Here is an 11,973-nt window from a genome sequence, read left to right on the forward strand (position 1 = left end):
ACCAAACTCTCACTGTGTGTGTGTGTGTGTAGCAGTCCACAAATTCAAACTAGTATACTGGGCAATTAGTAGAACCTGAATACGAGGTCAACCGCATTTCTGTTGACATTATTGACATACGTCTTGCAGTTGTATTTTTAACTCCCCCTCCCCCCACTCCCTGACCCCAGTACATTATGAGGCTGTAGCTGTGTGTGCAGCCACCCTAAGCTATAATCTACATCACTAGAATACACTCTAATATGTATTTATGTTTATTTTAAGCGGGTCGGTAATTTGAGAACTAGTTTTTAGGCGGCAGCTTGGGGTTTTGGGGGGGTTTGGCTTCTGGAAATGAAATGGGCGGCGGGGGGGTTCTACTGAGCATGATCCGATGCTGTACAGGTCCCTGGAAGAATGAGCTCTTTGTGGGGTCACTTTAGATCCAGGCTGGGGTTTCAGGTGTGTGTGTGTGTGTGTGTGTGTGTGTGTGTGTGTGTGTGTGTGTGTGTAGGAGGGTGAGGGGGGCAGAGGGTGAGGATAAGGCTTTCTAATAGCCATGATGGGTAATCCTGAGCCTATACCTGTGTGTGTGCGTGCGTCTGTCTGTCTTCCCATGACTCTTTAAAGCCGAGATGAAACACACTGGGAACTTCATGTGATGTTTTGGAACCTTTGGTAGTACTCTGTCAGAGTGCTGCTGTGTTGGAGGCAGGGCTAGCCGTGGCAGGTATTGTCTGGTGGCCGTTTGGCCTTCCTCTAGAACAGGCTAGTGGAGCTCCGTGTCAGAGGGTAACCTCCGGACCTGCCTCCAGTCCAGCCACAGGACTCTCTCTCTCTCTCTCTCTCTCTCTCTCTCTCTCTCTCTCTCTCTCACTCTCACTCTCACTCTCACTCTCACACTCACTCTCACACTCACTCACTCACTCACTCTCTGTCTGTTTTTTTTGTCTTTCTCACACATACACACACTCACCCACTGACCAGGAGGAAATGAGTGTCTGAACAGGATGCTTTGCCCAGCCTGTACACTAATTCCCCACCCAGCTACTCCCCAAAGTAAAGATAGCCTTTCCTAAAAGAACACAGAGTTTCACAACCCTCTTGTCCTCCAGTACACACCCCACAGCAGAGTTAACATGAGGACCAATTCATGTCACTCGTTCGTGAGTGGGGAACCCGAGTGCAAGAGCCGAGAGCGCGTGCCTGTGTGTCGCAACCCGTTTACTCAGGGTGGTAATCTGCAACCTGCCACCTCCCTCTCCTACACCCTCCTTCCTCTCTCCATCCTCCACTCTCCTTCCTCCTCCTCCTCCCTCCTTTGTTCACCCTCCACTCTCCACCCTCCTCCTTCCTCTCTCCTTTGTCTCCTCTCTCCTCACTAGCCCTTCCATTTCTACTCCCCCCCCCCCGTCCTCCACCCTCTTTTCTTCCTCTATTGTCGCCCCCCCCCCCCAATCTGAACCTCTCGACTCTATGTATCTGTATGTATGTGTGAGCTGTGGGTCATTAACCCCCCGGTCGATCTCCGGGCCGCCCGGACACAAAGGCCTCTCTGTCGGAAGGCTCCGGTCCTGTCCACGTCCCTCCTGCCGCCCTCTTGTCGTCGTCTTTTCCTCAGTCACGTGAGAGCTTCTCGGCAGAGCATTGTCCCGCAGGGAGAATGCCGCGCTTGTGCTCGCGCCTCGCTGTGCCCCCCCTGCGGTGGTCGAGAAAACACGCCGACTCCCCCGGAGAGTCGGGGGGGACGAGGTGTCCGGCGAGGCCCTCTCTGGCAGTGACGTCTTTCTTGGACCAGGTCCAGTCACTTTTGCCTAAACTCTACTCTGAACCGCGTGTGGGGGGGTTGTGTGTGTGTGGGGGGGCGGGCAGATGGGGCCAACTGTTGTGAAAGTGCGAAGAGCCACGCACCACTATGCTTTCTCTCTCTTACTCTCTCTCTCTCTTTCTCTCTCTCTTACTCTCTCTCTCTCTTACTCTCTCTCTCTCTTACTCTCTCGCTCTCTCTCCCTTTTTGATGTTGGGTAACAGTGTACGCCATCAGCACAGGGCCACCAATCATCCCTGTGAGTCACATGCCCCCCCGCCCCCCTTCTGTGGAAGTCATCCAAGCCCTTGTGCGTATGTTGGAGCAGGGATGTGGATAGCAGAGGCTGAGTCATCCTGGCCCATTGAGCCTCCAGAGCGGCTGGCTGCCCTGTAATGAGCATCAGCAACCTGAGAGGCCCCCGCTCGCTCCACACACACAACCCTCTCCACACACACAACCCTCTCTACACACAACCCTCTCTATACACAACCCTCTCCACACACACAACCCTCTCCACACACACAACCCTCTCCACACACACAACCCTCTCTATACACACAACCCTCTCCACACACACAACCCTCTCCACACACACAACCCTCTCTACACACAACCCTCTCCACACACAACCCTCTCCACACACAACCCTCTCCACACACAACCCTCTCCACACACACAACCCTCTCCACACACACAACCCTCTCCACACACACAACCCTCTCCACACGCAGAACCCTCTCCACACACACAACCCTCTCCACACACACAACCCTCTCCACACGCAGAACCCTCTCCACACGCAGAACCCTCTCCACACACAGAACTCTTTCCACACAAAGAACCCTCTCCACACGCGGAACCCTCTCCACACGCGGAACCCTCTCCACACGCGGAACCCTCTCCACACGCGGAACCCTCTCCAAACACAGCCTCTTCCAAACACAGCTTGGTGGCTACATGCTCCAATTACTACCAGATGTAGTCAGTCTGTGGAAAACCTTTCCCTCCTCCTCCTTTATGTGGGGATGTGTGTATATACGTATGTATATGCTAAGTATGCCAGCGACTCTGCTGCACCACGATAATTATAGGCCGCTACGCTTGTTAGCAGATCCCATGTCAGCTTCATGTGTAGTGCTAATACATTTTCTTTTCTAAACATAGTTGGTTTGAATCACAGTGAAATCTCCCGGGGCTTAATTTGAGCGTCTTTTGTCAGTTGGTGGGCTGACTTATGGCCAGGGCATGTTCTCACAGCCTGAAGGTCATTGTGTGTGTGTTTGTGAGCATGCGTGTGTGTGTGTGTGTGTTTGTGAGCGTGCGGCCCTTAATCCCTTGCCGTGACGGCACCTCCCAGACCATCTACTCCAACCTGTCTGTCTGAAGCAGATGGTTCCGAGCTGTGGATGGAGGGTGGAGCAGGTAGCCAGGCTGGTTTGAGGCTTGTCCTGCCAGTGTCCCTGCCGATTAGCCTGTCTGCCTGTCTCCCTATCTGTCAGCCTGTTTCCCTGCCTGTGGGCCTGTCTTCCTGCCTGTGGGCCTGTCTCCCTGTCAGTGGGCCTGTCTCCCTGCCAGTGGGCCTGTTTCCCTGCCTGTCAGCCTGTCTTCCTGCCTGTGGGCCTGTCTCCCTGCCAGTGGGCCTGTCTTCCTGCCTGTGGGCCTGTCTTCCTGCCTGTGGGCCTGTTTCCCTGCCTGTCAGCCTGTCTCCGTGCCAGTGGGCCTGTCTTCCTGCCAGTGGGCCTGTCTCCCTGCCAGTGGGCCTGTCTCCCTGCCAGTGGGCCTGTCTCCCTGCCAGTGGGCCTGTCTCCCTGCCAGTGGGCCTGTCTCCCTGCCTGTGGGCCTGTTTCTCTGCCTGTCAGCCTGTCTTCCTGCCAGTGGGCCTGTCTTCCTGCCTGTGGGCCTGTCTCCCTGCCAGTGGGCCTGTCCCTGCCAATGGGCCTGTTTCCCTGGCTGTCAGCCTGTCTCCCTGCATGTGGGCCTGTTTCCCTGTCTGTCAGCCTGTCTCCCTGCCTGTGGGCCTGTTTCCCTGGCTGTCAGCCTGTCTCCCTGCCTGTGGGCCTGTTTCTCTGCCTGTCAGCCTGTCTCCCTGCCAGTGGGCCTGTCCCTGCCAATGGGCCTGTTTCCCTGGCTGTCAGCCTGTCTCCCTGCATGTGGGCCTGTTTCCCTGTCTGTCAGCCTGTCTCCCTGCCTGTGGGCCTGTCTCCCTGCCAGTGGGCCTGTCTCCCTGCCAGTGGGCCTGTCTCCCTGCCTGTCAGCCTGTCTCCCTGCCTGTGGGCCTGTCTCCCTGCCAGTGGGCCTGTCTCCCTGCCTGTCAGCCTGTCTCCCTGCCTGTGGGCCTGTCTCCCTGCCAGTGGGCCTGTCTCCCTGCCTGTCAGCCTGTCTCCCTGCCTGTGGGCCTGCATGCCTGGTCGTGTCTGGGCTATAGAGAGGACCCTCCTGTTCCTATACAGGGCAGCGCAATGGCGCCAGTCCAGATTGACCTCCTCTTCTGCCCAGAGCTGGAGCAGGGTATAGTCCGGGGGGGGGGGGGGGGGGGGTGGGGATCGCGTTGCAGCCGGGGGGGGGGGGTCATTCCTCTAGGAATGGATATTCCTGGATCACTGAAGGAGCAGTCCCAGGCCCCTAGTCTGCAGTGGTTCCTTATTCTCCCTGACTGGATCCTTTTTGGATTTCAGCGTGTATGAATCAGATGAATTGCATACCGAGTGTGCGCTCATTTCCGCGTGTGTTCCACATCTGTGTGTGAGCAGGTTCTGGCTGTGTGTCCAGAGGTAATCTCCCCCCGGGGCTCTGGTCACAGCACCAGGCCTTATCTCTCTCTGATGCTGCTGCTCAGCCCAACACATGCTGCTCCCAGATTGCATCAGCCCTCCCCCCCCCCCCCCCCCCCCCCAAGCCCCATGGCTAACCCCTGGAACTCTCAAACGGCCATGGGGTTCAATCTGGTCTCTCTCTCTCATATCTCTCTTTTCCTTCTCTCTCTTTATTCTCTCCCCCCCGCCCCCCTGTCAGAGTAGGACCTAGAGAGTTTGAGATGGCGCAGGGATGGCTGGTACAGCGGCATGGAGTGCACTCCGCTCAAACGAGTAGTCAGCAAACTTCCACTTGGCGTCGTTTCCCCGATTAGGATTTGAGCAGCTGGCTCGGTGATCTGCTTCACAAGTGCCATCCATCGTCTCGGGGTCTTTTATCAAGAATGGCTAACTCTGTGATGGTCTTAACGGTGGATCAAAGGAGGCAGCCCCTCCCAGGTCTGTCATTAGCCAGCTTTAGGACTCTCTTATCTGAACTGGAGGCAAGGCTTGATCCCAGATAAAGAGGAGCCAGGCTGCTCCGGCGGCTCCTCTGGTTTTTGAAGTGATTCGCCCGGGCTCTCTGAACCGCCTCCAGTTCTCTGCGTACGTCGCTGTCCTCCCTCAGATTTCTGGTAATGAGTGTTTGCTCTCCAAGCCCCAGCCTGCCTGCCTGCCTCGCTTGCCTGCCTCGCCTGCCTCCTAGCCCAGCCCGCCTCGCCTGCTGCTCTGAGCTGCCCCGTGGGGCCTGCCTCTCCCACCACACGTCAGTTGGCTGGAAGTCACACGTGTAATTAACAGCAGGGCAGGTCTGTACTGGCACACGGCGCTCGCTCATCCTGAAGGGCCTGCCTTTTATTGCTGTTTGCCCCCCCCCCCTCCCCCACCCCCCTCCCCCCCCCCCCCCTCTCTCCCCCCCCCCCCAGCACTATCGCGGGATAGAGGAGGTTTGCTCGATTCGGGTTCTCCCCCGAGTGGGTTCTCAGTAGTGGTGGGTAGGTGATGGGTTTCACAAAACATGCGGTGTGGTCCTTTCCCTGTCAACACGCTTTAAGGGGGAGAGGGTTTGAGAATCTGAGGACGGATGACAAAGTCGTATTGAAGCTCTTGTCCGGGCGCTTGAAGGGGTTTTTACCTCAGTCGAATTTTATCGTCCCCGGAGGCTAAGTCTTTACAGTCTGGGACACGCAGACAAAAGTCATATGTGAAGATGGGAGTCAAATTGGGCTTTTTTCAAAAGGGTTGAAAAGTCAAGCCGAGTCTGCACGAGGAAGACCAAGAGACGACAGGAAAGGAGTCGGGGACGGAGGAGGAAGAGAGGGATCGGGGGAGGGCAAGATGCAACATCTCAGAGAGACACGAGTCGGGGGGGAAGGAAGAGAGCGAGAGAAAGTCAGACTAGCGAGCCTCTCCATCCGGAGAAACAACTGAGCCCAGCTGCTGCCCTGCAGGACGCCACACCCAGGACAGGCTCCATTTGTGTTCGGAGCCGGTCCTTCGTGTGAATTCCGCTTAAAATGGAGCGGACAGGGCGGGGGAGAGAAGGGAAAGTGAGAAAGCGGGGGAGAGTGGATATGGGTTAGGGTTAAAGAGAGAGAGAGAGAGAGAGAGAGAGAGAAAAAGGTCTCCAGAGAGAGAGAGAGATCTTTTCCAGGAGCACGGCTCTTGCGTCAGTGTCTGTGTTGATCTGGTTTTAGTTGCTTTGTTTTGCCTGTGTTGTTGTTGTCGTCGTCGTCGCGTGAAATCTTAGCCCTTCCAGATACGGAGGAGGTCGTTTAGGTGGATAGGTTAGTTAGTTAGTCAGGCTAGTTAGTCAGCTGCCTTCTCTGGGTTAGGAGTGAGCTGCCAGTAAATATACTTGTGTGAGAGAGTGTGTGAGAGAGTGTGAAAGAGAATGGGAGTAAGGGAAACCCACTGGTGCGTCTCTTAAATCCCTCCCCGTTGGCCTGTGTGAGCCTGTGGTTCCTCGACCAGACCCCGGGCCCTTGTTTGATTAGCCTGTTGGGTTATGGAAATAAAACCAGGGACGTGACCCCAGCTGGGATCCTCTGACTTACCCCGTTCCCACTCAACCCCCCCTCACACACACACACACCCAAGCCCCCTGTCCAGTCCCCCTTCCACTATCAGCCACCCTCTCCTCCCCCACAGGAGCTGGTCCCCCACCCCTTCCTGTTGGAGTACCCAGAATCTGGGATGTCAGTGTTCCCTCCTGAGACAGGCGAGAACACCGTGAACTCAGGGAGGACAATTACTAAATGCAGCTGGTCCCTCCGGGCCAGGCTACCCTGCCAGCTCCCCCTCCCAGCCCTTGGGGCCGGGTTACCAGGCAGGCCTCATCCAGGCCTCAGCAGCTTGGCTACACCGGCCTGGTTAAGTTGGCAAAACAGAGCGCCAGCCTGGGTCCTCTGGGTGTAGGGGGGCCGGCTGTGTGAGAGGACATCTACGTCACGAGGGACCAGGGCTCGGAGAATCGGAGATGACCTTTTTTATTTTTAACGATGTCTTTCTGTCATGTTACTGCTTTATTGGACAGTGACAGTTAGAGAAAGGCAGGGAGAGAGTGAGGGGAGGACACATTTACATGTAGTCATTTAGCAGACGCTCTTATCCAGAGCGACTTACAGTAAGTACAGGGACATTCCCCCGAGGCAAGTAGGGTGAAGTGCCTTGCCCAAGAACACAACGTCAGTTGGCATGACCGGGAATTGAACTGGCAACCTTCGGATTACTAGTCCGACTCCCTCACCGCTCAGCCACCTGACTCCCATGGACACACAGGAAATGACCCGGGGCTGGAATCAAATCCAGGTTACGCCGCACTCTTAACACCTGGCAGCAACCAAGATGGTCCTCTCCGTCAGCCAGTGGACTCTTGTGTCGAGACCCCAGACCTGACCCCAGCCTAGGACGTCAGAGAGCCCCTAATAGGGTGTCTTGACGTCGATGCAGCTGTCAGGAAGGACTCGGGGTTGCAGGTCTGTTATCATGATCTGACTCTGCAAGACGGGCAAAACCGGTTAGAATCCCTAGAATGTGGATTGAAATGGAATGAGCTGAATGGGCTAGAATGAGAAATGCATGTTCAAGGCAACCTGGGGTTTGGGAGGCGTGTCTGTGCGCGTGTGTGTTCCTGCCGGCGCGGGTCATTTCTGACACGTAGGACAGCGATGGGCCGGTTTGAGCGGTGGAGATCCTCTGGTGTGTCTTGCCTCAGAGGAGGAGTCCTGACTCAACCCCAATCTGCTAAAACACCAATGGGGCGCTTCCTGGAACCTATGGGTGGTGCTCCCCCCACACCCCCCCCCCCCCCTCCTCTCCTCTTCAACCCCTCCCCTCTCCTCCTGGTTCAGGAGCAGCATTGTGTGTGTGTGTGTGTGGTTCTGTTGACTCAGTAGGAGGGTAAGTGTGCTCCAGCCCCCCCCCCCCCCCCCCCCCCCGGCGGCACAGACGCCCCCGCGCCATGAGCCCAGCGCGTCCTGTGTGGTCCGTGGATGGCTAATACTTTTGCCTAATCTCAGCGATGAAAGGCAACACAGCTGGCGTTGTGCTATGGTTTCAGTTCTAATATGCAAAGCAGATGTTTTTTTTCTTTCTTTTTTTTGTTTTTTTTATTACCTGCCGCTGGTTGTGTTTGGAGCCGGTTGACGCCGGGCTCGTCCCTGGGAGAGTGTGTTAGACGCTGGAGGGGCCACAAACTGCACGGGCAGCGTCTTGGACCGCATGTGGACGTTAGAGCGTTCGCTGTAGCTGTGTTGCGTACTGCAGTATAGGGTTAGTGATTCTCCACTGCAGAGTTGGAGAGGGGCCCCCTCAAGTTGGGACTTGTGTGTGTGTGTGTGTGTGTTTGGTGAGGAAATAAGCCCCAGAGTTGGCTGTGCTTTCTCTGGCCTGTGGCAGAAATCTTTATCAGATCGTTGTCTTGTTTGTACAGCCATGATTGTAATTGTATCATATTTTCTTGGAGGCCAGCAGAGTACACATGGCTTAGTGGTCTGGATGCAATACCGAAAACACTCTGCTCCCTCTGAAGGTCCAAACACGTAGAAGTAGTGGTGTATTGTTTTAGGGATGACCTCCTAAAAGACCACAGATGACAAATGCAATGCAATGTACTCCAGAACTGAAGAAATCGTTGTGGTTCGCGGCGTATTATTGGTAACTTGATTCTGTAGTAATAGGTTTAACTTCTGGACTTGGGCACCAAGTGTTGAAGGCTTGCTATTTCGTGTTACATTGCGGTGTACATACTGCACAGTAGTAGGTTCGTTCCCAAATGCACTATTTGAATTCGAATTCTGTCACAACCAACTGTCATGTTGATTGAGACAAATTGCCTGCCCTGCTACGTGGGAACCATGTGAAAGAAATCACGTGGCATCAATTTTTGGGCATCGGTCAAAACCGTTCAGTTTATGTAAGTCTCCCCCTTCAGCCTCTGTACCCTCCGACACAAAGGATATCTCTCCCGAGCACGCACGCACGCACAAATACGCACACTTCACCAAGAGGCTGCGTTCCACTGTTGATCCATTTCAAAGCGTTTTCCGCTCGCTGTCCCTTTGATGTTTATTAAGCGGGCGGGGGGGGGGGGGTGGGGGGCACAGTGAGTGACCTGCATCTTTTATATGAGTGTGCGTCCCTGCCTGGCTGTCTGGGTGTGGTGACTGGCCCCACACTTACCAGGTGATGACCAGGACTGCGTTGGAGCGTGGAGAAAGGATTGTGTCACCACAACTTTGCTTTGTCTGTTTTAGGAGAGGGGAGGTTTTTACAAACTCATTGTTTACTGGATACGCTGGCTATCTGAGCTAGTTTTCTTTTGTTCGTTGGCGACCTGTTTTGTAGATCTAATCTATGAATTCAGGCTTATCACGGGCGTTGGTATCTCCTCTCTCTCTGTCTGTCTCTCTCTATTTCTTTCTTTCTTTCTCTCTGTCTCTCTAATCTACAGGATGTTGCATGCTACTACAACTTGCTTGGATTAAACCGTGTTTAGGACAACTTGAACAATGAGTCTGCCTGACCCCAACACAGACACACGGTAGAGTTAAACATACAGTTCTGCAGCAGAGGGGGCGATACAAGAGACACTATATCACGTCCAATTACCAACAAGCCCATCCTAAGATCCTTTTGGTCTCTACACAGCCAGTTTAAGGGCCTCTCAGTGGGCTGCAATTAAAATAATGATGGGCTTGATTATAGTCTGACTTTTGGGACACGAGGCAGGGCACCATGCCCAAACCGCAGCGAGGGACCCGGAGGATTCTTAACGCTGGAGTAGTCGTCGGACAGCTTCCCCACGTCGCCCCAGCCCACGCTCCCTCCTCCTCCCCACCGCTGCACCGCGGCGGTCCGTCTGTCCACAACCCTGCTGTTCTCCTCTGTGGCTTCTGTAACAAGTCTGTCTGGTTTACAACCCCCCCCCCCCCACACACACACGCTTTTAGAGCCGGCACGTATTCAGATATGTGGCATGAAGTGGCCAAGAGTGCGTGCGTGAGTGTGTGTCCTTCTGTGTGTGCAACATTCCTGACTCGGTTCAGAGGTATGTGAATTGCGTCTGAAGTAACTGGGAATGTGAGAATTTCCCAGCGTCAGAATGTGCGTTGTTTACTGACACAGTTGTGTGGGAAAGTCTCCTGTTTGAACTGTGTGTGTGTGTGAAGTCCAGGTTTAGGGTTAGGAATCAGGTCATGGTCAGTATCTCTGAATTACAGGATGGCACTGAGGGAGGCAGTGAGGGAGTAGGAGGCAGTGAGGTTGTAGGAGGCAGGGAGAGAGAGTAGGAGGCAGTGTGAGAGTAGGAGGCAGTGAGAGAGTAGGAGGCAGTGAGAGAGTAGGCGGCAGTGAGAGAGTAGAGGCAGTGAGGGAGTAGGAGGCAGTGAGAGAGTAGGAGGCAGTGAGAGAGTAGGAGGCAGTGAGAGAGTAGGAGGCAGTGAGAGAGTAGGAGGCAGTGAGAGAGTAGGAGGCAGTGAGAGAGTAGGAGGCAGTGAGAGAGAGTAGGAGGCAGTGAGAGAGAGTAGGAGGCAGTGAGAGAGAGTAGGAGGCAGTGAGAGAGAGTAGGAGGCAGTGAGGGAGTAGGAGGCAGTGACGGAGTAGGAGGCAGTGAGTGAGTAGGAGGCAGTGAGGGAGTAGGAGGCAGTGACGGAGTAGGAGGCAGTGAGTGAGTAGGAGGCAGTGAGAGAGAGTAGAGGCACTTTGGAATTCAGCAGCTGAGTGTGATGTCCTGGAACATAAAAAGCTCTTTCACTTCCAAACTGAATTGTGGACATTTTAAAGTCAAATATTTGCAATGTGTCATTCTCAGTGAGAACCCTGAATGATTCTACTCAGGTTACTGCACTCTTCCAGCCCTGTCATGAGCTTACAAAGACATGGAAAACAAAGTTCTCAAGTACTAAACCGCTTAATACTCCCGTCTGTGTCCTGCTCCTCTCCTCAGATCTGGGACATGAGTGACGATGAAAGCATCTGAGCGCGTGGAACGGACGGAGGTCTGAAAGGACGTGGAACAAAGTCTTTCTACGGGCCTGGCCGGGACTCCATCCTGAATCAGGCCTGGCTTTAACTCCGTTCTCCCTGGAAGGCCGAGGGACGGGCGGTGGTCGTTCCCTGCAGGACACTGTCCTCTCCTAGAGGGGTCCTCTCACAGAGTGCTCACTAGTATGGGCTTTCACAACTCTGGAAGTCTCCCGGGTTCATCAGAGTGATTTATGAATCTCTCTGAATGAAAAGGAAGGTTCCGCACATGTGGCTTTATATCTGGTCGTATTGTCTTATTAGGGGTCAGTTTTTTTTCTTTCTGTTTTCCTTCAGTGTAAATTAACTCCTGGACGCTCGTTGGGAAACCAGTTCACCTTGTTCTGAAGGGAAATGTGTGCTAATCAGAAATCCTCTATAGTGTTTACAGTATGGCATTGTTTTAGCTTCAGTGGTGTTTCTGAGGGGTATCAGTTAAGAAGGCTCTGTGACATCAGGACCTTTTTCGAGGCATAATTCAAAGACCCCGACCCTCCAAACCCATCCGCTTGCTCTGTGTGACACACCTTAACTCGATCGGCTTCCGTCTTACTCACCCCAGCTGTTACGGGTTTCCCTCCTGTTTCCTTTTGGTTTCATGGTCGTGCAAACGGCTCGACTTAATAGTTACAGTATTTACCTACTCATGAGTGTTCTAGAATCTCGTGGATGTGAGAAATCATTCTGATGTAAAGCATGTGCAAGGCACACATTTGCCTCAACTGTTTTGTAACGCTGTCAAGCATAAACAACCTATATATATATAATATAATATATATATATATATATACACTGTACAATGTTCTGTTCTCACATTGTATTAAATGTAAACCAATCACTTGACAGTTTCCTGTCTGGTTTTTCTCC

The 11,973-nt window shown here is 53.8% G+C and overlaps 1 protein-coding gene across 1 annotated transcript in view; it reads left to right on the forward strand.

Annotated features, from left to right (window-relative positions):
* atg7 (ATG7 autophagy related 7 homolog (S. cerevisiae)) overlaps positions 1-11,940 on the forward strand; it is a gene marked incomplete in the record, with an annotated part of 29,470 nt that extends 17,530 nt beyond the window's left edge. The window contains 1 exon segment of the mRNA XM_067240731.1: positions 11,030-11,940. Within this exon segment, the coding sequence (XP_067096832.1) occupies positions 11,030-11,062 (33 nt within the window).
* Between the last annotated feature and the right edge of the window lie 33 nt (positions 11,941-11,973).

This window comes from Osmerus mordax, chromosome 1 (assembly GCF_038355195.1).
Source record: "Osmerus mordax isolate fOsmMor3 chromosome 1, fOsmMor3.pri, whole genome shotgun sequence".
Lineage (NCBI taxonomy): Eukaryota > Metazoa > Chordata > Actinopteri > Osmeriformes > Osmeridae > Osmerus > Osmerus mordax.